The sequence below is a fragment of the Mastigoproctus giganteus genome, chromosome 2 (assembly GCF_048544385.1).
Source record: "Mastigoproctus giganteus isolate SK-2022 chromosome 2, ASM4854438v1, whole genome shotgun sequence".
Taxonomy (NCBI): domain Eukaryota; kingdom Metazoa; phylum Arthropoda; class Arachnida; order Uropygi; family Thelyphonidae; genus Mastigoproctus; species Mastigoproctus giganteus.
The window spans coordinates 213,984,861-214,012,737 of NC_143576.1; the positions used below are offsets into that span (position 1 = coordinate 213,984,861).

General features: G+C 37.8%; 1 protein-coding gene across 3 annotated transcripts in view; it reads left to right on the plus strand.

Moving 5' to 3' along the window:
• LOC150090070 (ninjurin-2-like) overlaps positions 1–27,877 on the plus strand; it is an 84,602-nt gene that overhangs the window by 17,866 nt on the left and 38,859 nt on the right. The window contains exon 1 of one of the 3 annotated variants that reach the window (XM_090389744.1): positions 20,016–20,255. The exons of the other annotated variants lie outside the window; for them this stretch is intronic. Within the exon in view, the coding sequence (XP_090245870.1) occupies positions 20,226–20,255 (30 nt within the window). The 5' untranslated portion in view covers positions 20,016–20,225. Of the gene's footprint in view, positions 1–20,015; positions 20,256–27,877 lie in introns of those variants that run through there. 3 annotated transcript variants of the gene reach the window in all.

The window sequence follows — 27,877 nt, forward strand, 5'->3', positions numbered from 1 at the left end:
CCACCCCTCTCAAACTTTTAGATCTATAAAGTAATGGAAAACTCAAGGAACAGCTATGTTTTCATTATATATAGCCAATATTCGTTGATGGAAGAATTGGTTTTGTATTGTGATGGTCTCAGAATAGAATACAACATTTGAATTCGTGGAACTGGAATTGATTCATCTTAGTTGGCTGTCATGGAAAGAAGACCGTATTCATACTTTTTAGGAGATTTTTTTTGCGCTTAATTAATGTTTTTCCGGAAATCTTTTGCGTCCTACCACCAAAGGGATGTACTTCCAGTATGTAATGAGAATCAAAGGACATTTATTCAAAGGACTTAAATTTAACAGTGAAAAAAAAAAATAGAAGGAAGCAGTAAAAGTCTTTTGTTTTCTATTTAAAGAAATACTAGCCAATACAAACTGTACAGATGATGGATTAATCCATCTAGACACTAGGGGGAATGGAGTGGTAGGGTTGAACTCGAAAGACACGCACACAGAGAGACTGCTTTTTTTCTTCTTCCCCCAGGTGCTTTCTTCAGTTCATACATTTCGCATGACACTGGAACATTGCACGTGGACTCGCAATACGTACCTTTACGCCACACCCCCATCGGAATTTTAAAAAATAACGAACCATAGAGAGCATTCTCTTGGTAGTTACAATCTAGACCTGATCCACGATGGATTCTCTGTTTCAAACTCCGGTAAGTTGTGTTGTATATATTAACCAATTAAACACGAATCCCGGAAGGGCGTAGTTGATAAAATATCATATGCGTGCTCGCGTGTATGCATCCTATTATGAAGGTGTATAGATGGTACGGGAAACTCGCAGGTCCCTTGAATTTCAACAGAAAATGAGAGCTATTAGAGTATTGGCTACCAGCGGGATGCAAACGATTCGGTTATTAAGCTCCACAACAACAGTCTGGAACAAGGGATGGGAGGCAACTTCCCCCTTCGTCTAATTTTAATAGGAACGCAATTAGCGAAAACAGGGGTTTCGCTAATAACGCTAACTAACGCAGAGCACACAATTATACTGAAAACTATGTGGTGACGTCACAACATAGATTTCTGTTTGTAGAAATGGCCGACGATGGTAAACAGCTTCTCCTTCTATACGTCTACTGTCTGTTTAATATTCTTGTCGATTCTTTTTGGGTCTTCCTTTTAGTGTGCTCAGAGACTCGCGTGAATAATATAAATTGGATGCTCACAAATCAAAAAATTAACAGTTCTTTAGCGTGAGCATCAAATATTCTTCCATGGACATTTTAACTCGAATATCCGCATCAGAAGAGACCACTAATTAAGTCCTCTCGTTCTCTGTAAGCGCGTCACTCGGGTGTAGTTCCATGAGAGGAAATGGTAGAAGGGGTGCAATGGTTTCAATTTTCATTTGTGACGTAACATACGAGAATGTTGTGACTTGTCACATATGCGTCACCCAAAATGAGCTCGTGCCGACACATGGGTGGTTTACTCACTGCTCTAAATAGTGACAAGTAATCAGTCTTCCGACATAATTGACCCCACCACTTAGGAATGTGGTAAGGTCACTCTGAGCGGTTTTGTTTCATTCATTATTTTTAATAATTAAATAGCAAACAGTAAGATGTAGAAATTTATTCCTGTTGTTCAACAGGACAATCGATCAAACCAGATATAAGCAGATATGGTGTTCAGAATATTATTGTTTGATTGAATATTCGTGTAAAATTAAGTATAGTAACGTATCTTCACCTTCTAATTTACTATGGTGATTAAAATATTTGCGAAACACGGTGGACACAAATCAAAATCTCCTTCTCCTCAGAGATATTACTGAGAATAATCCATTAGTATTTGCCATCGAGGCAGTGTTAATGGATTGTTTCTGAATAATTCAGTGGCTGTGGGCTGTTCTGCAAATGTACAACACTGGGTTTCTATGTGACAACATACTTCTGATAGTAGCGAAATGGTTAGTCACTTTATTAACAATACTAAATAAATAAACATAATGGACTAGTTGTGTGTTCATTTATCGAAAACAAAAATGCAAATATCAGCCAAAATTTCGATATTCAGTCGGGTGGTTATGTGTAGATCGAAAATATATAACTAAATATTACCAAAACTCGACCTTGTCTGGTCCACGAAATCCTAGATCACCATGTCCATCCGTCTGACCGTCCGCATGTAAAAACTCGATTCTGAGTAGAAGGATTTTCATGAAATTTTATATTTATGCCTTTTATGTATTTAAAAAAACAAAAACAAAATCTTAGTTCTTTTTTTTTCACAAATAAATGAAATAACGAACTTATTTCATTTATTTGTGTCCTTAAATTTTATTTCGTCTTGTAGTTTCTTTCCTGCTGGGTTTATTTCTTAAATTGAGCAAGTATTTCAGAAAATACACTTGTTTGAATTAACAGCTGTTGCTAACGGTGATTTTTGGCACCAAAACCCAGCGTAAACACTCAGTAAACATTCCTTTGTGTAATTATAAACAATAACTTCACGTAAGTTCGTTTATTTTTCTGTTTAGCTAAGTTATGCCTTAATATTAATATAACTTTTGTTATCGGTAATTTTTCCTGGAAATACACATCGATGACAAGTAAGAATTCTCTTGTGGAGAATTCTTAGTGAGACTGACGCATTTATTGTGGTAAATTGGTTGTAAAACATAAGATCATGTTGAAGAACGTGTCGCGAGATAGGGCAAAATGTTCTGCTTCTGTAATTCTGTGGATGAACCCTAGGCTTCAGGAACTCTACAAGGCTTAAGGATGAGACTTAGACTCTCTCGACAAGAATGGTACCTTGAATAGATCTCAGCATGGATTCGTTAAAGGGAGATCATTCTTGACCAATCCGTAAAATACTATTATCAGTTTATTTATCCACAAAAGCGTGGACCACCACGGGATGGCCATATAACAGGAGGGTGTGCTATTTACAGACTGTGGTACAAAGGTACCACATGTACAATGGATTACAAGTAGAGTGCATGCGGGCTCGACCCGGGATATTTACACAGAAATTTATTTATATGTAAAAGGTTGAAATGATATACAAAGTTTGAAATTATACATATAGTCTGAAGTTGAACAAAATTATTTGTAGAAAGGCATTCATTGGCCAGGTGCAAGTGTCCACCACAGATTCATCAGCTGATAACAGTTCTCTGGGGGTGTTCTTTCTGTAGAGCTTATATTCGCACAATTTATCTGGATGGATGTCTAATTTATTGAAGATGGCAAGGCTATTGGCAGGCAACATGTCCCTCAGAGAATTAAGATATGTCAGAGTTTTCCGCAGAGAAGGCAAGAATCAGGGTGATCTCGCCTAGCCTTCTTTGGACCGAAGATTAATGACGATACAGTTAGAGCATATATTCGCCTCGTGAGGGCATTTCTGGTATTCACCAATGTTTTCAAGGAGTGGTACCCAGATTTGCTTGGAGGATGGATTTGGAAATAGTAAGATGGTTGCCCATCACGCTGTTGATCTATCTTAGCAACCAATATTCCAATCCGAAGTACTTGTTTAGATAGGAAGCAGGAGCAGAGGACTAAATTTCAGAAGCGTGGAGCAGTATAGGTGTAATACACTTCAGGCTGTACTGGAAAATCAACGCTGGATTATGCACACCCATGAGCTCCTGTTGTACCGCCCGTACTGTTGCATACGTCCTCTTTCTCATCTTGTTAAAGTGAGCCCTTCATCCCAGGTGAGGCCATGGATTGCACTCGTTCACCGCTTACAAAGATTTGGATATTAGTATTAGTATTAGTATTAGTAACGGCCGCATGGTGCATGAAAGCCTATGGCTTATGCTGCACCAGCCAAAAAAAAAAAAAAAAAAAAAATCCGAACAAAACAATGATAAAAACAAAAAATAAATAAATAAAATAAATAACTAAATAATAATAATTAAAAAAAATAATAAATAAATAAATAAATAAATAAAATAAAAAATAAATAAAATGAAATAAAAAATAAATAAAAAGGAAATTAATCCTATCATCCTATGCGCTTCCCTTACCCGAAAGTACTATCCAGATGACCTTTGAATTTCCCCAAACTGTCGGCCTCTACCACCCATGAAGGCAACTTATTCCAGTAATTTATAACTCGCTGGCTAAAATAAAACTTCCTGCAGTCCAATCTAAACATTTCCCCCCGTTTTTAACTATCGTTTTTAACTCTTTTTTTTCTTTTTTTTTTTTTTTTGGTATTCGGTATTTGAGCTGATTTTGAAGGGTGACTGTAATATAGTCATTAAACCAATTGGAGGCAGGTAACAATTTTTAAGTTACATACATCTAGATTTCAATAAAGCTTTTTGGTACTGTCACTCATTGATGGCTACTACATAACTGGAAGACAGTGGAACTACTGATAAAATTCTCGCTGGATTTCAGGCTAACTGACAGATAGGATACATAGGGTTGTCTCATAAATGGTCAGTGTTCAGTGTGGAGTAGCTTGACAAATGGAGTCTTTGAAGGATCTCTGTTAGGGAGCCTCCTATTTCTAATCTTCATAAATGATATTGACGAGAATATCCAAAGGAAGCTATCAAGGTTTGATGATGATTTGAAGGTGGAAATGGTGGTAAACAATCAAGCGAATCCGTGTTACTTCAAAACACTTGGATCGGTTGCGTACATGGTCCGAAAAGTGGCAACTAACGTTTAAATCTTCTGAACGTAAGGTTGGGCATTGGGGAAGAGAAATCGTGGAGTCAGGTATAAGCTAGGGAATGAGGAGCTAAAGTGGTTCAAGACATCAAAGACTTAAGTGTAACGATTCAATCTGACAAAAAAATTTTCATGCAGTGTAAACAGCCGGCAAGGAAATTGGTGTGCTGTTAATGATTTACTGTATAGGCCCTTTGCTAGTAAGGAGGATGTAAGTATCTCTCTCTGTACAAGACGATGGTTACACCGTATTTGGAATATTGTGTTCAGGTCTGGAGATCGCACCTAAAAAAGACGCGAAACTTGTGGAGAGTATTCAAAGAAGAGCGGCAAGATTAGTGATGAGGGCAAATCTGCGCATAGTTTGACAAGTAGACATCTAAGGGGGGGGGGGGTACCTAATTGAGTTGTATATGAGACGAAAGGTGCTGTAAAGCTTGAGTGAAATTAATGAGGAAGGTGTTTTCTCATGGATGAGACACGAACCAGCGGTCACAAATATAAAATCTCAGGGAATAACAGAATATTGGATCTCAATAGTTTACCTATGTGCAGAGGTTTGTTCATTGTGATGAAAAAGCTAAGAAATTGTCTTCTCTTCGAACTAAACACCAAATTTGTTTCCCTGAGAGCTAAATTGATTCTCGGGATTATGAAAATCGGTCGAAAAATTTTTTGGATTTTTTTTTTCTTAGTTTTACTGCTGAAAATAAAACTTACTGCTAAAGGAATGAGGTCAGAAGCTTCTTTAATCTTTGAGTTATTCAAGTTCAAAGAGCTTTCCGGGCAAAGAGTCTTAATCAAATTATTGTATAGATTATTTCATTTGATGTTATTTTTAGCAAAAGGTACTGGTGCAGAAAAAGTTCGCTTCCTTGAATCCTTTCCGGCCTTATTAATACCATACCAAAATATGCGAAAATATAATGAAATACTTGTGGAGGTTTAAATTTAAAGAAGTTTAATTAATACTTCCTTTTTAAATGGTGTTACAACCACCAATTTCTAACTTGAAACTATTTGTAAGTTCTCGGTAATTAAGCTAATTAAAGTGGTTAGGCTGGTGTAGAAAGGAGATGAAGGAAACAGTCTGGTTTAGTAATTAGAGCGAGAGACAGAGATTAGAGTGTGAGAAAAAAAAAAAAAACTGTTATCTCTGCCTCGTGGGATATCCAGGTGGATGTACATACACACACATGCACTCACTAAGGACTGATAATGGCTTGACAAGGGACAAACATGCACGTCTTATAAATAAGTTTACTAATTTAATCGCTTAAGCGTTCAGAGGTCTCAAGGATGCAGGTGAGAGATAATCAGCGTTCAGTACAGTTTTCAATTTCCCTAATGACATTTAAAAGTTCTTAATTGCAGTACTTGGAAATATTATTTCTTGGCGCTGTTTAAGAAGAGTAGTAACCAAAAATCTCTATAACGTTCGACTTCCAGCATTGATTTTCATCAATTCATATAAAAATTGCACTTTGCTAATACGCGTACCTTACTACCCTGGTACTCAATAACCCAAGGAATGAAAAAAAAAAAAAAAACCCACAAACACACAAATATAGGAAGGGCGTTCAATACGCTGTCCACCTTGATTCTTATACATAAAAAAACTGTAGCTTTTATCATACTTCAATAGATACTTTCATCTCATTTGCTCAGGTCCAGCAGAGTACAGCGAAGTACGAAAGTCTAAGATTTAAAGGAGCAAACCCAAAGGAAACCATGAATGTCACGAAACTGGAGCATCGAGCCATCATCAAATTTTTGACAAAAGAAAGGAATGGACCAACATTATTCATCAACACATGACAGTTGCATATGGTTTGCCCATTCTGAACACCAGAAAATTTTCAGTCTGATATCAGTTCCAATAAAGCAAACTTATAAAACATCAGTCAAAAAAATTTTTCGTACATCACCTGTCCATTAATATGTCTAGTTCTTCCCTGAATTTATTCAAACTACCCTCTTCCACAACAACCGTTATCGTTTGTTCCAACAATCAACTTCTCGCTGGCTGAAGGCAAACTTCCGCACGTCTATCCTGCAACCATCCTTCCTCAATTTGAATTTATACTCCTTCATGTATTTAATATGAGCAAGAAGAAGGATTCCATTAGCATTGAGTTTGTTCAGTCCGTTCAAAGCTTTAACAGCTGAATCAGACTACCTCACAGAAGCCTACTCTCCAGTTGCTCTTGATTTGCCGAAATGAAGTCTTTCTTGGTAAACCACCGTTTTGTTCCTTTCACCAATCTCGTTGTCCTTCTCTGCATCTGTTCTAGCAGGCTACAGCCTTCCTAAAATGAGATATCCAGACCTGTATGCAGTATCCAAGATGCGTCCTAATCATTTCCTTATACAATGGGATAATCATCTCCTCAACCCTGCTAGCAAACTTCCTGTATATCATTGACAAAACCCCATGAGCTGTCCTTCCTAGTAACCTGTCTGCACTATTACTCCAAGTCTTTTTTCATTTTCCACTACCCTGAGTCTAGTACCACATAGTTGGTACGTTAATTCTGGGATTGCTGCTATCCGTATGCATTACCTTCCATTTGTCAATGTTAAACAATTAACGTAGGGTCCTGAATCTGAAAGATGGCTCGTCCTTGGGTCAAGCAAGGGCAACTCAAGAAATGTGCTAAAAATTGAAGACTGGTTATACAGGATAGACGTATTAAAGTGAGTATGATTGCCAGAGAACGTGATATTTCTGAGAGGTCGGTGTACTGACTATCTTCCACGAACATGGCCATATCAAAGGAAAGTTCACGAGTGCCAAGTTAATGTAATTATCGTCATCCCCGTCAACAGGGTTAAAGGTCCAAGTTCGAATCTTGTCAATGACGCGAGCAATTTTTATTGGCTTTTTCTCAATGTGGCTGAGTTAGTCGGTCTCTGATGAGGGCTTCGTGTTTTTTTCTCTCGGAAACTTGGGATTTTCGTCCAGCAATAGGAAAATCAACCAGAAAACACTCCGCAATTCACAGATGTATTATATACGGCACAATATGGTTTAAGTCGCTGATGGGCCTAAAACCTTACCTTACAACAATAAATTCTGAGCGAAAAGAATGCCTAAATCATTTCAGAATTAATGCTGGGTTCAGATTTGTGAAAATTTGCACATGCTTCATGTATATGCACAAGAGTTTCTTTCAAGGATTGTAACTGGTGGTGAAAAGCAGTTGCATCACTTGGATCGCAAAACAGGAATTCATATAACTGAAATGCCATATAGTCATCACCGCTCAAAAAATTTAGGACTCAACCCTCTGCTGGAAAGATCACAGCTCACACTTTTTTGGAAACTTGAAAATTGATGCCCACGCAGGCGTTTTTTTTTTTTTTTTTCAGATTTCTGAAGAGGAAAATAACTGAGGAGGGGACGGGGAAGGGTTGTAGGGAGGTAGTTTAATTTTGGAATCCGAAATCTCTCAGAGCAGCAATTGCATTATGGGATTTGTGTACAGAAGCATTGTCATGAAGAAGCAAGACACCTCTTGTCAATTTTCCTTTAAGGATCCTTATATTTTTTAAAACAGTAGCATAGGTATATCTAGTGGTTTTCTCATTTGACGTGAGCCATTAAAACCGAAATTAATCATGGATCAATCAGTCTTATATAGCATGTCAACTATCAAAAGAATTTTTTCCATGTCCGAAAAAAATTTTTAAAAAAAATGTAATAAAGGTCATAAAGGAACATAGAGGAGAAAAAAATCTAAACTATCATATTAGGATCACCGGGAAAATTACTTCAACTACCCATGTGTATTGTGTCTGTAAATTGCAAAACCCCCCAATTCTTTCAGGGGAAAAATCCTTGCTATCTATGCCTGAGACAGACTAACTCAGCCACGGAGTTAAAAAAAGCTCATAAAAGTTCCTCGCGTCATCAACGGGATTCGAACCCGGACCTTTTCCACCTGATGTAGGGGGACAGACACTGTGCTACCGCGCAGACCATAGAAGAGGGAAGTTCGTTGGTGTTTCGTAATATTCATAATACATACAAGTTGCGAGCTGGTGGTGTATGTTAGAAACACAGCTCGTATCTTTAAACGCTAAGGAAAATAAAACCAAATATTCGTCATTTATGAAACAAAACAATCTCTGTCTGACCCTGTAAATAAAAAAGAGCGCAACCTGTTCCAAAATACAAATCCAGCAATACCAGATAAAAAAACAGCCTGTTTTCAGAACTTCTGTATTTCGTGATAGCAAGATAGCAATCATTGGGAATTGTCAGAAAGACAAGGTCTGAATGATTCTTTGGATGAAAATCGCAGGGAAGAATGAACGCAATCTGATATTCTGGTAGGTAAATTAAAAATCTGTGCGAGGTCATTAATAATTGTAAACTCCTCAGCATCTTGACCAGCTGGGTCCGTGTGACTAGAAAACGGAAGCCAACTGCAGTTGTGAACATTCAGTTCACTAAGGAAAATTGCTTCACTGTTAGGAAAGTTGGACTGGAGAAAGTCAAGTTTCAAAGAGCGATATTCAAAGAGTTCCAAGTGTTTAGTGAGGTTGGGAGAATGATGGAGGCAACAGATGAATTTGACAGAATGTGGTAGAGAGATCTGAAGCCAGAGAAGAACAAAAGGAGGAGGTTCCAAATTATTAAGTCTCTGACAAGGAATATCAGAACGGATATATGCACAAGCACCAAATTTCAAGTGAAAGGAGTCAAACAGCGAATAATTGGGGCAACTGAGATGAGCATATGAGATGGTTGAATGAACTGCTATTTGGGATTTTGTCAGAAAACGTAAGCGGGGTTTGGTAGAGTGTAAGTGGAAATGGACATCATTGAGATTGTAACCAGGTAAATTTGTGAAATGAATGAGGAAGCGTTTGGGAGATTTAGATCTTTTTACAGATACGTTTGTCCGCTTACTTTGACTAATTACCCCCCAGTACAAGAACCGGTAATACTTTAAAACTGCATAGGGATTGAAGGCTGAGAAGACAGAAGATACTTGTTGAAATCACGCGAAATAATTGTAAGGTAGCTTAAAGAAGGTGTGTGTTCAGCATCAAAGCAACTAAGGATATGAGGCATCAGTATTATGTGCAACAGTATCAAAAGTTTTGCTAAAATCCAAGTATATTATATAAAAATTATTTTTTGGATCTAGTTCCTTTGTGATCGCATCGTAGTATCCAATCAAATTAGTCAGACAAGCTTTCCCATTAACAAACCCACGCTGTGTCTGAACTAGCATTAGCATTAGTAGAGGCATATGATGCAAGAAAGCAAGCTTATGCAGCATCAGCCAAAAAAAAAAAAAAAAAACACTCCCATTTCACCCCTCCGTTCGTTCGAAATACCTGTCCAGCTGAGCCTTAAATTTATTTAGGCTATCAACTTCCACGACAAGGGATGGCAGTCTGTTCCACCAATCAACTACCCGCTGGATAAAGGCAAATTTCCGCACATCTATCCTACATCTGTCTTTCCTCAATTTGAATTTATGCCCTCTCATGAATCCCATCAGCATTGAGCATGCTCAAACCATTCAAGGCTTTATACACCTCTATCAGATCATCTTGCCGGTGCCTAGTCTCCAGACACTGTAATTTGCAGAACTTAAGCCTTTCTTCGTAAGAGCAACCCTTTGTTCCATTCACTAATCTTGTTGCCCTTCTCTGTACTCGTTCCAGCAGCTCTACATCCTTCTTGAAATGAGGCCTCCAGACCTGTATACAGTACTCAAGGTGTGGCCCGACCATTGCCTTATACAAGGGAATAATCACCTCCTTATCCCTGCTAGAAAAATTCCTGTATATCATTGACAAGACACCATGAGCTACTCTTGCAGCCCGTCTGCACTACTCAGAAAACTTCATATTTGCCTGCACAATTACCCCCAGGTCCCCTTCATTCTCTAACAATGTCAGTGTAGTACCACAGAGTTGATACGTTGCTCTGGGGTTGCTGTTTCCCATATGTAGTACTTTACATTTGTCAATGTTAAACTTCATTTGCCACCTCTCAGCCCATCTGCTCAACCTTTCCAGATCCTGTTGCAGCAGCATAGCGTCAGTAGTGTCCTTAACAACCCTGTCAACCTTTGTATCGTCTGCAAAGTTGGACATTAAGCTTGATATACCATCATCAATATTATTTACAAATACAGAAAACAACAATGGACCCAATACTGAACCCTGGTTGACTCCACTAATAACGTTAGTCCACGATGAGCAGTGTCCATTGATTACCACTCTCTGTCTTCTCCCCCTCAACCATCCCTTTTTCCATAGCAGCAATTTGCCTCGAATGCCACACTGCTCCAATTTGTGCAGCAGTCTTCAATGTGCAACAGTATCAAAAGCCTTTCTAAGATCCAAGTATATAATATAAAAGTTATTCCCTGCATCCAGTTCCTTTGTGACTGCATCATAGTATCCAATCAAATTGGTCAGGCAAGACTTCCCCTTAACAAAACCATGCTGTGTCCGAGCTGTAACTGAAGTCTTGTCCAGATGATCCTGCTGTGCTTCTTTAACCAGTGCCTCCATTAATTTTCCTGGAACAGAAGTTAAACTAGCAGGTCTATAATTACTTCTGTCAGTCTTTGATCCTCCTTTGTGAATTGGGGTCACATTTGCACATCACCAGTCTATGGGTACCTCCCCTAAGTCCAAAGAAGCTTTCATAATTACGGCTAACGGTTTGCTTACTTCCTTTGCTGCCTCCTTTAATATAACTGGATAGATCCCATCCACCCCGGGTGCCTTTTTTATGTTTATCCTCAACAATTTCTCCTCCACTTTCCTCTCGATTATTACAAAATCTGCTAGCTGACTGCCAGAGTTTACTTCACCTCTGGCATTCCTCTTCCTGAATAACTCCTCATGTGTGAATGTAGATGCAACATACTTGTTTAGTTCGTTAGCCACCTGAGAAGGATCCTCAACTGTTGAACCATCAATATCCAGTGGACCAATATGATTGATCCCTTTCCTTCTAGAGTTTTCATAGGTAAAGAACTCTTTTCTGTTTTTCTTTGCATCCTTTGCCAAGGATTTCTCATAATCTGCCTTTGCTTACCTAACCTCCTTTGTGACTTGGTTACAGACCAGCTTATATCTATCATAGGCTTCCATGTCACCCATTAAATTATATGTATCCCATGCATTTTTCTTCTCTGCCATATGTCTCATTAGTTTATCTGACATCCATTTAGGCCTAAACTTTGAACAATATTTCTTAGTTGGTATGTAAAGCCTAGTAGCCTCCAAGATTAGTTCCTTGAATGCTTCCCATTTGAGTTTGCTGTTGGTAACATCATCAGTTGGTCCCACACTGTATAGAATTTAAATACTGTCTCAGGCCATCGTAGTCGCCTTTACGAAAGCAAAAACCCTTCCCTTTACCCCTGATGGTAGTTACCTCTTTGAGTAAATCCCACTTCAGCACACTGTGATCACTGCCACCTAGTGGTTCCTCTATCTGCAGATTCTTAGTGCATGAAGAATCACTACTGATAATCAAATCAAGAGTATTACTCCCTCTAGTTGCCTCCCGAACATGCTGATGTTGAAAACAATCATCCAATAAATCCACAAAAGCCTTGCTAGTGTGTGAGTGACCAGCCCCCAAATTCCAGTCAATATCTGGGAAATTAAAATCCCCCATTATAAGACGCTCTGATTTACTGGCCCACTCTATTTCCCTGTACAGCTTATTATTATACTCATCAGAGTCATTAGGCCTATAGCACACTCCTACTCTCAATTTTGATCTCCCATTGCTTATGTCACATAAAACTGACTCGACACTGCACTGTTCAGCGATGTCGACTGGCTTCACTTCCTTGGATTTTATGTATTTCTTAACTAATAGCATAACCCCTCTTCCCTTCCTATCCTGTCTATCCTTTCTGTACACATTGTACTTCCCAACTTCCAGTTCTGCATTCCTTATATCTGTGTGACACCACGTCTCTGAAATCCCCACAATATCTGCCTTTGATGTTTTGAGCAATACCTCAAACTAATCAAATTTATTTACCAAACTCCTAACATTGGTGTACACGCAAGTATACATGCACCTGTTCTTTTGCTTAGCTACCCTAACACAACCCATGTGTTTACTTGTACCGCAATGACTCCCAGCAGTCTCTGAAATACCCTGCATCTTGTTTTCCAGGCTGCTTCTCATTCCAATAGAAGCAGTGGAAGAATCACTTTCACCTCTGCCTGTGGCTACTGTTAATCTATTAGTCCTTGTATCCCCCCAAACTAGTAGTTTTCCGACCCACCTAACACTGCCTCGATAGCATCAGCAAATATTCTTGCACCCTTTCTATTTAAGTGTATCTCATCCCTGTAGAAGCAATCTCTCCTGTTAACAAGTACAGTCCAGGCTGAAAAAAATTCTACCCCTTGAGCCTTGCACAATCTTTCCAGGGCCGAATTGATCGACAGGGCTCTCATCATATACTCCCTCCTATCGTGTCTGGGCAGAATTGCAGACACTTTCAAATTCAACCCTAATTCACGGGTTTTTTCTCACAGTGACCTGTACTTGTTAAGTAATTCTGCCGGTCTCCTACTCTTAATATCATTAGTGCCAGCGTGTACAACTATATCACCTTTTGTGCCCTTAAAAGATTATATCCGCTCTACAACGTCATCAACCTTTGCCCCTGGCAGACATACCCTGGTCCTGTTCCACCTATCCTTTTTACAAACCATGTTTCCCGTTTCCCTGATAATAGAGTCACCAAAACTACTAGTTTCTGTGGGACCAGCGCATTCTGCCTTGGAAGTTGCCGCTGTGTTGCTTGATGACCAAATGCAAGCTCTGGCTTTGATGTGGGCAGCTGAGAGCTTGATGGGCCCCTCAATTTAGATCCTTCGAGGGCATCCACCTTGTCCTTCAAGCTCTCATATAGGCCCATAACAATGCTGAGTTGTCGCCTGATTTCCTTACACTCCTTATATCGCGCACACACAAAGACATCGCCCATGGCAATATCATGTCTAGTACTATTACTAATCTTTTCCATATGATCCTACAATGCTTCTTTAACCGGTGACCCATTATTTTCCCCGGAACAGAAGTTGAATTAACAGGTCTGTAATTACTCGGGTCACCCCCTTAGACCCTCCTTTGTGAATTGGAGATATATTTGCACATCTCTAGTCTGTGGGGACCTCCCCTGAATGTAAGTGAGCTCTCATAATTATGGCTAAGGGTTTGCTTACTTCCTTTGCTGCTCCATTAATATAACTTGATATATCCCATCCACCCCATGTACCTTTCTTATGTTTAACTTCAACAATTTCTCCTCCACTTTACTCTCCGTTATTACAAAGCCATTTAGCTGCCTGTAAGAGTTTGATAAACTTCTGGCCTCTACTTCCCCACAGAATTCCTCATGTGCGGATATAGATGCAAAATACTCCTTCAGTTTGTCCGCTAGATGAGCAGGATCATCAACAATAGAACCATCGATATCAAGTGGATCAATGTGACTTATCCCCCTTCCTTCTAGAGTTTACATAAGTAAAGAAATCTTTGCTGTTTTTCTTTGTATCCTCTTCCAAGGATTTCTTGTAATCTGCCTTCGCTTGCCTAACCTGCTTTCACTGCCACGAGTCTCATTAGTTCATCTGACATCCATATAGGCCTAAACCTTGAACAACATTTCTTAGCTGGTATGAAAAGCCTAGTAGCTTCCGACATTACTTCATTGAATGCTTCTCATTTAGAATTTGCTGTTAGTAACCTCATCAGTTGGTCCCACTTTATAGAATTTAAAACCTGTCTGAAACCACTGTAGTTACCTTTACGAAAACAAAAATCCCCGATGGTAGTTACAACTTTGAGAAAATCCCACATGACTACGCTGATCACCGCTACAAAGTGGTTCCTTTATCTGATTCTTAGTGCATGAATAATCACTGCTAATAATCAGATCCCCCATTATACGACATTCTAATTTACTGGCCCACTCCATTTCTCTTTACGGTTGTTCTTTGTACTCACCAGAGTCATTAGGTCCATAAAACACTCCTACTCTCATTTTTTTTCTTTCCCGTGCTTATGTCACACCAAACTGACTCAATACTGTACTGTACACCAATGTCAACTGGATGCACTACCTTAGATTTTATGCTTTTCCTAACTAACAGCATAACCCTCCTCCCTTCCTATCCTGCCTATCCTTTGTATACACATTGCACTCCCCAAATTCCAATTCTGAATTCCTTATATCCGTGTGACACCACATCTCTGATGTCCGAAAAATATCTGCCTTTGATGTCTTGACCAGCACTTCAAATTCATCAAATTTATTTACCATACTCGTACCATTAGTGTACATGCACCTGTTCTTAGTCTTAGTTATCCTAACACAGCTCATGTATTTACTTGTTCCACGATCAATTCCCAGCTGTTCTTGAACCCCCAGCAATTTTCTTTCCATGTTGCTGATCATTCCAATACAAGCAATGCAAGAATCACTTTCGGCTCTGCCTGCGGCCACTGTTAATCATTTAGTCTGTGTATCCCCTCCCCCAAAAGTAGCAGTTTTCCGACCCACCTAACATTGCCTCGATAGCATCAGCAAATATTCTTGCACCCTTTATATTAAAGCGTATCCCGTCCCTGTAGAAGTGAAATAAGACTTAAGAAGATTTTTACAAAACTTACACAATGACTTAAGTGTAGTGGACAACAGAGCTTAACTATTCTTACAAACGTTGTTCCAGGTCCGAAGCAGTCATCCATTTAAATATACCTATTAAAAAATACTACTACTAGGCAGTGGAGTGATAAAAATCTCCATCGGGCAGAAAAGCTGCCAACTCTCAAACTGATCCACGGATTACAGTGTTCAGAAATGATTATAAGTCCACACATTTTGATGAATCTGTTAATAGTGACTCTTACCAAACATTTTGAAGGGGGCATTATAAAGTCACATCGATGAAACGCCTTTAAGTTAAACAACTGTTTCTGTCTCCCGGTACAATTATGCTTCCCCTCCTTTTGGTAGCGTAGTCAAGAGAATGACTGAATGAGACCATTAGGGAGTAAACGAACAGAAGTAATTGTGCAGTTGAGTGCCCACCCGAAGCGCCCAGTTTGCTCCCACTTGATTTCTTTATTTGCGAATATTTGAAGCCCGTTGTTTACACAGGCAAATTTCAGACAATCAACCATCTGAATCGCAACTCCTCAGAGAACAGCAACGTCCAACCGACTGTAGAAATATTGGCAAAGAAACTTTTAGAGGTAGACGAAAAGATATATGGCAATATTATTTGTCCAACTCTAAATGAATTTCTTTATGGCAACGGACATTAACACCCAGTACGTAGAATTCCATTGGGCAGAGCAAGTACAAAAATAATCGCGGAAAAAATAAAGAAAGAAGGAATAATAGGAAGAAGGAAAGAATAATATTGAAATGGGAGAGACATGGAAGAGGAAAAAATACTATCAATTATGATGTTTTTGATTTATTCTGGAAACAAAATTCGTTACGTAAGAAAGTGTATAATTTGGAATTTTCTCTGGAAAAACTGGTATTTATCTCTATCGAGAACTCTAAGCTCAGAGTTGGTTCTGAGTCTTTTATTGAGATAAAAATAATCAATATTTTCAGTTTATTTTTGCTTCCTTTACACGAAGAGAGATAGCATTGTGCTTCAGTCTGGATGTAAGAGGGTGATAAGAGCCAGAAATTACCAGGACAGCTGGGTTTGATCACGGTTCTGATTATTCTGGTTTTACACGAAAGGAAACAAAAAGGGGTGAAGAAACCTTCTTTGTTGTGAGACCTCTTGTATTGTTTACCCTAGTTTACTCACCTTGCCCCAAAATTGCCACAAAGTATTTCTTCCGCTTTAATTTCGCGTACATTGAGACCGTTTTCAAAACCTTGGCCTAGTTAGTAAACCCGTACTCTGTAATTTCCATCGATATAACTTTAATTCTTCTGTGGCACAAAATGCTGGCATTCAACTCAATATGTCCAAAGCTAAATCTACGTATTGATATGTGGTAAATCGATTTAGATTATGAAATAGACTGTGTGGAGTTCACTTCGAGTTTTGGTTAGAGTACAGGCGACGTCAGTGATGTCAATCATGGGGAGCAGCTGGACTAGCCGGATACAGTTAACATTTTCCAGACAACATGTGTTTCTCATTGCTTAACCTCAAGTCACTTCCTTCAGTAAAGTTTCAATAACAGCAATGTTTCCGGATGTGCTAGAAAACATCCATCGAACGGATGAAATGCTGAAGTATTAATTAATAATAAATAGTGAAATACAATAATTTTAACGTACTTTGTTGCAGGTGCAATTTGGTCAAGGTAGCCCTTGGGCATTAAATCCCATCTCAACAACAAATTTGTTCCATTAACAGCCCCTACATCAACAAGAGAACGAGTTATTTTACTACTGTAGTTTGTATATAAAACAAAGTTTAATAAAAATGGTATCTTTAGTAAATGGATGGTTGGAGAGAGAGAGAAAAAATACAAAAATAAATGAACGTAGATTATTAATAATAATGATGAAAGAAAACTGATGAAATGCGCAATTATATTTTCATTTCCGCCTCACTAATCACCTGGTTGCTATAGCAACACTTTTCTTTTGGAGAAATCGCGATGACATTCCTTTTGAAGGAATGAAAAGACTTCTAATAGGAATCGATTGCGCTGAATGCTTTGTCCAACCAACTGTCGGATACGGAAGGCTTGTTAAAGAAAATTAATTGACTTCCATGGTTCCACTCTTTTTAAGTAACTTTCTGAGTTGTTCCGGGCTGTAGGAAATATTCGCCATTGAATTACGCAAAAATTTTAGAAAGAATTTAATATCTTTTTTTAGGGTGTAGTTTGGGATTGGAAACTGTCCAATGGTTTTTCCCTGTTTTTGCTTTAAGACCGGATTTAGCGACATTACAAACAAAGTTAAAGCTTTCCCATGTGTGTGTGTGTGTGTGAGAGAGAGAGAGAGAGAGAGAGAGAGAGAGAGAGAGAGAGAGAGTTTGCTTAGAACCGAAAAACAAGTCTGCCCTTACCAAATTTGCAGAATAAAGTCTGGAACGTCGAGGAATGAGTTATGGACAAAATTATGTTCCCATCTGCAAAAATATAGTTGTATATAATGAAATATGTAAAATACACAAATACAAATAATCAATTATCACAAAAAACACATTAAAATATAAAAACATAATTGTAAAATACAAAGAATCCATAGTTGTTGTAATAAGCAATAATAACAAGAGGAAGAAGACGGAATGAATGGCCCTGGTGGGTAGCACAGTTGGTAAGATCGCCATCCTCCCCACACCTGGTGGTAAAAAACCTGGGCTCGAATCCCGGAGGAATTTTTTATGGGTCTTTTTCACAACGTACATGTGTTAGTCAGTTTCTGGCGAGGGTAGCACGGCTTTTTCTCCCGGAAACTCGGGTTTTCGTTCAGCAAACAGGAAATCGACCACGCAATTTACAGACAATATACACTGAGCAACGTGACCTTAGTTGCCGATGCTTCTAAAACCCAACAACAACAGTGGAATGAATGAGAGAGAACACATGTCGACGATTACACCTTAATCCAGCAGGTCACTGCGGAATGAACGGTAATCCCCCAGACTGATTGCACTCACAGACACGACCAAGTCACCAGGATAATACAAGTACAAGTTGATCAAAGAAAATGTACCATATTACAAGTACGAACTTCGAGCTGTACTTGAGACCCCTTCACAAACCCCTAGCCCGTACTAGAGACCCATTCTCCAACAACTATAATGCTAAAGAAAGCAAATATTGTGCCATTTGCGTCAAGATATAGTCATAGCTTTGTTTGACGTTATTGGAATGGTTTATCAGCATGGTGTGCACTCTATTCAATAGCTACTGACAAATATTATATTTCTGTGCTTAAAAGCCTGGAAGAACGCATTCTCTAGAAATGTCCCGATCTCCATTTGGATTATGAGTGTCCAATTATGCTCCATTGTGCGTATCAGACCATCGGTATTGTAGTCTCCATTATGAGTATCCAACCATCTATTGTCGTGGAGTTCCTGGTTTTCATTGTGTATAGATCTTCCGATAAAGCATACATGTCCCGCTTTGAATTTTACCTCTTTCTTCATTAAAAAAAAAGTAATTTCTAATCTTCAGAAGCACCAATCATAGCGGTGGGAGCAAATATGGAGAAAAGCAAATAATAGAATTAGGTGCATTACATCCAAGAGGAGTATCTCTAAAAGCATAATGAAAATCTAGATTTACGTCATGGTTAATAAATAAACTGAAGCAAATTATTGAAATACTGTATATTTTTATTGACAACAGCCCTCGTAAATATAAGTACCAAGCAATCCCTAACGTTTATCCAACAAGCTTATCCAAAATATTTGCCAAATAATATACGCTTTGCGTAAGTTACAATACTGGTACTATCTGTACTGGACTTTTTAATCCATGTCAAAAATTGCTAATACATTATAAGAAGAAATTAGGATTGGACAATGAAACAACAAAAGGATCGATTATTATTATTGGGTTATTATTTGTACTGAACAAACACCTAGAGCGGTTCGAAAAATAAGTTAAATATTGTCCACAATAAAGCAATTTTGCTCTCTGTGGAAACCAAAGGATCTGAAGGTGTCGAGCTAATATTTTATGTCCGATAAACTGTTCAAAGTTGAACTATATTAATCATTTGATCAACAATATTCTTCCAAGATTTTAATGTAATTAAAAAAATGTTGGGTCAGTTCAGATGCGTGTCGAGCATATCAGGAACCAGCCCAACACAATGATGCTTCCTGTTCTGAGTTGCCTTGTGCCAATTAACAAAAAACAGCGTCTGATTTCAGCCAAATATTCAAAACGAGAACAAAAAAAAAAAAAAAAAAAAAAAAAGTGGCAACTTTTTTTTTCTTCTGTGGGACTTTTAATTAATGACCAGTTTCAGAATCTAAAATGTGAACTAATAAACTTCCACCAAGAATCACTGCAGATGCTGAGCATCGTTCGTATCTTCCTTTCCCCACCTTTCTATCCCTCCTGCATACCTCTCTTATAACAGCGAATAAGACCACGTGGAGGGAGGGTAAGTGTGACGTTATGGCTTGCTGATAGAGCGCATCGAATAACATGCGCCATTGCCCAACCTACTCTACGAGTCGTTACCATAGAAACGCATTACGCTGTCTCGCGCGATTTTTTTTTTCCTTCCCTCCCTCCCTCCCTCTCCTTTCATTCCTCCTCGGAGTAATCAATGCAAGAAGTGGTGGTTGCAAGAGCTGAAAAGAACTTAGCAGAAGCGAGAAACTAGTTCAACTTAGAACCAACGAACCGTTCAAGGTTGACGTGGAACCAACGTAAGATCGCAGCTCGTTTGCATGTTCGAAAGTAACGCACCCCCACCTCGTTGAAAAGTCGGCGGTGCGCCGCGAAATTCCAGCCTTTTCAGGTACAACCAGCCAGCCATACAGCTCGATGCTGGGTACTCAGTAATGGCTGCAGTCAGGCCCGCTGCTACAATGGTAAGTCTTTAGTTTTGTTTCAAAGCCATCGAGGTGTTTTAACTTTAAATGTGAAATTGAGGGAAGAGTGAAGTTTTGTTTTGTTTCTCCTTTCGATTTCTCGTTGATTCTTCTTCCTATATTCTTCCCCAGAGAGCGTATGTTTCCTTGCTGAATATTTCTCCATAAACATCTCTCTCTCTTCTATTGATGCTCTGTTAGCATAGTCATGGATCAACACTTCATTTCTTTTCGAACATTTGTATTTAAGGGTAAAATCCAAAACTCTTCTCTAACCATAATTAACTATTTGTAGATCAAAAACCCAACAAATCAGATGAGTAATTTCACAAATGAGAACACAAAACAAACATTTTAACCAAAGTGTCCACACGGAAGATTATATGAATCATGAACACGTAGTAATTTAAAAGGTAATTTAAAATTTTAAAATATATTTCACATCTAATTTAATTAATGCAATTCAGTCTGATTATTGTTTTGATTTTAAAGATGTTGACAGCATTTTTGGAGTATTCTTACTATCGTGGGGATACTGATATTTATTTGAAGTCTGCCATGAATCAGTTTTAAAAATAATACATATGCAAATATATCACATTTTTGGAGAACATTTTATCTCGACATATTTTAATACTTGTTATATAAATGTTTAATTTAAACGAATAACATCCTAGATAGGTTGATAGTAATGTGTAATTTAAATATAGGCTTAACTAATAATATAATTACCACGTTTGCTTATTTAATTAGATTATTGGGAACTAAATGATCCCATCATTTAGGACTGTTTTGGCTTGATGACAGAATTCCATAATGGATTCTATTAACGTAAAACTATATAACCAGTTAGTTTATAAATCTGTTCATCACAGTCAGCATGTGCTGGTAAAAATAGATAGAGTTGAAGTCGAAGTTTTCATGCTCATTTGTTATTGTTTACTGAAGTAGCCGCTGTGTTGGGTTGCTCTAGTGTAAATAGAAATGGCGACATACTTGTGTCTAAAGAACACAAAGCATTTTTTTTTTTTTTTTTTTTGGATGGAAGAAACAAAGCCTATGATGAGAATTAAGCGGAAATTTTGTTAAAAGGTTCAGCAAAAGGACCACCCGGAAGTCATTCGTTCTACGTTGCCATAAGACGTTTGTTGCTAAACTATTGGATGGCCCCAGTAAACTGAGGAACCTGCTGAGGAAATAAGGAGTTTCATCCACATTCTACAAAAGTCAGTGTATCAAGCCAGCATAGAAGTTGGTGGGAAGTGTTGTGGTTGCATCTAAAACCATACAGGTTTCAGATGGCACAAGCCATTACAGCTGACGACAAGATCAGACATTCTTTGTAAATATGTTTACTAAGGTGTCACATGAAAAGCTGCTTATACCTTTCCATTTTTGAAACACATCACAGATAGTTCCAAAGGTAACGCGCTTTGTGCTTAAAGTTGCAGAAAGGTATGCTGCTCCTTCTTCACAGATAGAAATATCACCAATCCTGTGTGTGTCGAGACATGTTGAAGAATTTTATGGTCCCTCAAATTGCTCAGGCTGACCCCGGAAGCAACCGTTCTGTTCCAACGATGGCATACCTCATCACTTTCATAAGGATGCTCAAAAATGTCCATTTTCCTGGGTATGGTCTAAATTTCGCATCCGCTACTGAGACCATAGCCGCTTTCTTCCAGTAATCTAGTTTAGACTGTTTTTGTGTTATCTGTTCAGGTGTGTGTTCACAGCGGAATTTAGATGTTGTGTGGATTGAAAGATCTGGAATAAATCACTGGGGGCCCAATCCCTCTGCCGAAATCGGAATGGAACAAGTGGAGTGAAAAGTTACTCCCAGATGCAACCTTATTTACATATATAAACCATCCCAGGAGGTTGATCATCTACGCTATCCAATAAACAAATTGGGAATGGCACAAATTTTGATTCGTGTAGATTTGGAACAAGAGGAGTCCATTATAAATCCCTGCTGTGAAAAGACTGGAAAAAAAAGTTCACAAAGCAGTATTCGGCCTTTTTACAAGGTAACTCTGATCCAAAACAATTCGTCACTGCCATAAGTAAAGAGATTGGTTTATAGTAGGAGATGGTCTCAACGGTTGAAAACCTTCGACAGTTCCGTGTGGGTGACGTCCACAAGAGGTGAGGTGAGGAGACAGAGTCCATCCAAGGCATTTGAAACTTTTCCCTAAATGAACAGGCAAACGTGTAATGATATACATATTATTCTCTCTTGGGCAAGAAAGGTTTTATGTTGGCCGGAAGTTTGGCTTCTCTTCTGGGAGAATGGAACCATTTCCTTGTTCTGAGTGGTTTTATCCGTTGAGGTTATCCTCATATTTCGTTATATCTGTTTATGTACAGTTTTTAAACTTAATTTTATATAATTTTAAACATTAACTCTCATGATACAATAGTGCTATTGAAAAGCAGTTGGGTTCAAAATGCTTCGGCATTTTGGCATTTAGCACACCAGCTAAGAAACAAAGATACATAAAAAGTGGAAGTACTCTTCCGAGTAAATAATGGAACAGTACTTCCACGTTTCTATATTTACTTTCTCTTACCGTGCTGCTAAAAGAATATCTAAGATATTTACTTTCTTCCAACCAACGCAGTTTGTATTTACTTTCTTCCGACTTCCCAAAAGCAAAACGTTTTTATTCTAATGCTCATTCACTTCGATCGTAAGGAACTCAAGAGCAACGATTAGAAGCCAGTTGTGTTTGTGCCATGAAAAACTTGAATAAACTGAGTTTGTAAAGAAATATGATGGTTTTTCGCTCTCGTTCTCATATTTCGATTTTCATATGGACTTTGGCCAGGGTCCGCGGGTTCATCAGGATTCATATACAGTACTGCTACTTTCGCAGGTGTATCCGCAAGTAATGAAGCTTTACTAATTCAACGCGTTGTATTTTTTAACGAACTTTATTCTCTCATAGTATCATTTTTCAGTCTGTTATACCTGACCATACCTTCTAGTGGGGAAAACTCGAACTAGGCACTTTTTGTATTGGAACAAGAACCAGAAATATTTCTCCAAAAATTTAGTCCGATCGCTCCAGTAGTCCCAAAGCTGAAGCTTGAGATTCCCTTTATATATTTTATGTTCTTCTTCTGTCTATCGAGAGAGAGAGAGAGAGAGAGAGAGAGAGAGACCATAACTGTGCTTGTGAGTCTGCAGAGTTGAAAAGCAAGAATGTCACTGGATTCAGTGAATCGAAATATGTGGCAGTGTTAAACGTTGCTGGAACAACACACCATCTAATTTTGCATGAGAAATGAGTGGTGAAATTCCGCGAATACCTCTAATTGTTATCGTATATACAACTATTTCTAAAACACTGACCTCTGGAGAGTCTATTAGTAATGTTAATAACAGTCCCATGCTGAACCATACACCTGTCGTTAGCGTTCTATGTAGAAACACTAATTAGGACATCTGGTGGAAAGTGTAATATCCAGCATGACACGTTTAGAATTAATTGTATATAACGATTATGATGGAATGTCAAGTTCCTGTGAAATCCATCATGTTCTTGTTTTCGGCAGAGGCTAAAGGTGATACGGGCTGTTTTGCAACACATCATTACTAAATTACGTTGTTCTGAACACCTGACCCGCATGGACTTAGGACAAAGGATGACTATGGCGCCACCTATTTTCATTTCATAACTTGGGCCTCGAAATACCCTCTGCCAGTGACAACTCAAAGCTATTACGTCAAAGGTGTTTGCCCCACCTCCTCTGAGATTAAGAGGAAAATGTTGAAGGTTTAATTGGTTGTTTGCATGTACTGGAACAAGCCTTAGCGAAAAAAGTTTCTGTTAGTGTAAAATTAAAGAGATTATCTGCGTTATACATCAAGTAAATATCCTTGGCACACATTTTATTCAGAGCAAGTGGAAAATAAGCATTTTCTGGTACATTATCTTTTCTTTTATGTCCTTCTCCGTTTATTTAATTTTCTTTATTTATTTCTTAGTTTTGTGTATTTACTAGCATGTGAAAACCGGTCTCGGATAATCATTTAAATAACTGCATAGGTTTCCAACTATCCCATTGATGTATATCTTTAGGACGAAAAAAAATGAAACAAAAACAATTTTAAAAATTCTTATAAAACCCTGTAGAGTTAGCTGCCACATTATTGGTCGACTTTTCAGTATAACGTGAATGTTATTAATGGCCCAACGCATCCGGCCAGCGATTTGGCTCGTTTGATACTTGACATAGCATAAAACGCAGTTTTGGCATAATCGTTAGAACCCAACTGTTAATGGTATTGTACTTTGGGATTCAGTAATAAAAATATATACATACCACCAACATTTCTGTCATCGAGCAAAACCATTAATTTGGCTCGGCGATTGGAAATGAGAAGAAAAAAATATGCGTCGCCCAGTCATAAAATCAATATTTTGATTAGTGCTGCCATCTAGCTAAAAATACTTAAAGCAATATCGATTAATGAAGGTTAATGTTAATCATGGTTAATCATGGTTAATGAAGCATTTATTACAATCCCGAATATATTTTAAAAGCATTTGTTTTAAAATATCAAATTTATGGTTTTGCATGATCCTTTATAGAAAATATTATTGTATATATTAGAACGTGTATAAATTAAGAGCTCCTCGAATGTTTAATTAACTTTTTAACTAATATAAAATAAACTAAAAGAATTATTTTAATGTTCTTGAGCATGACTATTTAGAGGACTATATTATATTCAAAATACAGATCTACAGGAGTGTAAATATAAGAATTCTCGTCTTTTAAAATATACAAGGCCTTCTACATGCGAATACAAATTATTCACCTTAGCCTCTTAAAATTTGGGATTCTATGAGATAAATTATAAAAATATAGAATAATTCTATTTTTAGAAAATTATTTATTTATTTTTATTTTATTTTTTGTTTCAGTACGTGTTATTAGATGCATTAGCATATATGCATAATGCGCCTATTGTCTTCGCCATGTCTGTCTGTCCGTCCGCATGCAACAGCGCCTCCCATTGCACCGATTTTCATAAAATTTTATATTATGAAAATTTTAAATTATTTATAATTATATATATATATATATATATATATATATATAAAATTTTCATTTACTCTGAGAAGCTGTAGCTATTACGATACAGCTCAGCGGAAACTTCATTTTCAAAATACAAAGCAGACTATATTGTATACTTACACTCCTTAAAACTTTTTAAAAGGCAAATTTCGGTAGAAGCAGTATATTGAAGTTTCGCCTATTAAAACAACTTTATGATTAAATAGGAGTGTAAGTTTTATCCAGAACATAAAAGTTTATGATGACCTTGGACTGAAAAGCCTTCTTTCCGCTCAATAAACCTTGAAAAGCTTGGTCCAAAGAGCAATCGCAGATTACTGCTATACAGAGAAACTACTTCCTGAGTAACAACACCACTGCTAGCTCGTGAAGCAAAGCACTAAAACACTATATAGAAGAATCCGAGCTAGTAAACAAGAAAAACAACTACCAGAGGAAAGCCGTGGACACTGAAATGAACAGTAAAGAACAGCAGCCATTTTAAAGTGTTTGAGAATTTTTTACGTCAACATTGGTACCTCAGGAACTACATCCCATGAAAATTTATAGATGCATACGGAAGTCAAAAGTTGGCATTTTGGTGTTAGGAAGTGATAACTGATATCTGGAGTATAGTTTCTGGGAAGGAGGCGGGAGTCTGGCTGGCAATCCTCCAGCCTAGAGCATCTCAGTTACGTTGGACTGATGTTTGAGATCTAACTGGCCATTCTATACGGGTATACTCAGCCTCTTAAAGTATTGATTCGCTGTGGGAATTCTGAATGTTCGAGAATTCGTACGTGCATTGTTGTCCATTAAAATAAAGTTTGTGCCAGCAAAACAGTGAACACAAGGTTCAAGAATATCATGACGATTTCTTGGAGCTGCTAAAGTTCTTTGAGTGAACACACAGAGGTCTGTGTGGCCACTCATAATGATTCCTTCCTGCACCATTAAACCACTACTTCCAAACCGATCTTTCCTGATGTTAACAGGAAATAGTGGAATCTAATTTCTTGTCTGAATGGAAGTGCTTCGAGAATCCTATTGAAGAGAGGTATCTGGACTCGTTAGTGAAGATTGCCATGGCCCATTATACTCATAGTTGATATGCTGTTAGCACCAATTGAAAGAAGCTCTCTGCTTATAGGTGTCTCGTAAATATAGACCTCGTGAAGCCTTCTACCTTACCTCAGACAAAATTCTTGGCCCTTGTAACAGGCATAGTCGTTACCTTTAGTCTTCTACGATGTGAAGCAAAATCCGGTTCTAATTTCATCAATGGCGCTATGGCCGAGTTAATGAGCTCTGGAGAAAGTTTCAATATTTTTCTCCCGGAAATTCGGATTTTTCATCCAGTAGAGACACAACGCCTCATGATTTCAGTTGCCTTGACTCAAAATAAAAATAATGTGACAGTTCACACTAACTAAATGGGCATAAGTCACATTAAAAAGGTCCTAGACTAATAAGATAATGAAATTAATTAAGCGCCACGAAATGAATCCAGTGGAAAGCAAAGTGGACTCAAAATAGTACATGCATTTCATGCTCACAATAATAACACTGTGTTCCCTGCATTGCGAAATATTCATATTAAAATGTTAATTAATATTAATAGCAGTTTACTATTAGGTTAATGGCCTGAAATACGTGTTAGCGACAAACATAATCTCATTACTCGAGAGTGGTGTTAATCCATCTTCCTTTCTGTAATTGCAATCAATTACCTTATGAAATGTCGGTACAATAACGACCTCTCCCCTGGCTCCAAAATTATTTCTCCTAAACGTAATAATATTAATTCTGTTCTGTAAATTTTGTTCTCCTCGCTCTAATTCTCTAGAACTAGATAGAACAATATGAAATAATTATTTGAAGTGTAGGAATGAAACAATTTTAAATCAACAAAACCTGATAAAACAAGGGAAAACAAGAGATTTAAATGACTTAATGAATGAAGTACAAAACAAAGTAAACCAAGATTTAGAGGAAACACAAACGTTAGCAGATGGTTGGACGTTCCTGGGGCAACCATTCTTCTCAAGGCTTTGGTCTATCTCAAATATCATTCAAATATTGTTTTGTTATGTTATTTTTCTCCCAGTAACTGGAACTTTCAGCCCTCAAAAAAGATTAGGTGAGCATCAAAGCAACTAAGGCATCAGTATATTGTACGTATTGCATGTTTGCTGAACGAAAAAACCGAAATTCCGGGAGAAAAACCTGCGACCCTTTGATCTGCCTAAGTCTAACTAACTAGCTCACACACGTTCAAAAGCCCATAAAAATTCCTTACTTTATTTACTGGATTGGAACTCAGGCCTTTTCCATCCGGTATAGAGAGGACAGAGGTTATATATACTGTGCTACCGCGAAGTCCTGGAGAAAGATAAAACCCAATAAAAGATAATTATAAAAAGATAAAAGATCTTAGAGATGATATAACTTATACACCTTACAAACTGACACTTATGACTTGAGTTGCCTGGCGAAAACCTTGAACCACCAAGTGCTATTGTTTCTTCATCTTTTATTAAACTATCTTTCAT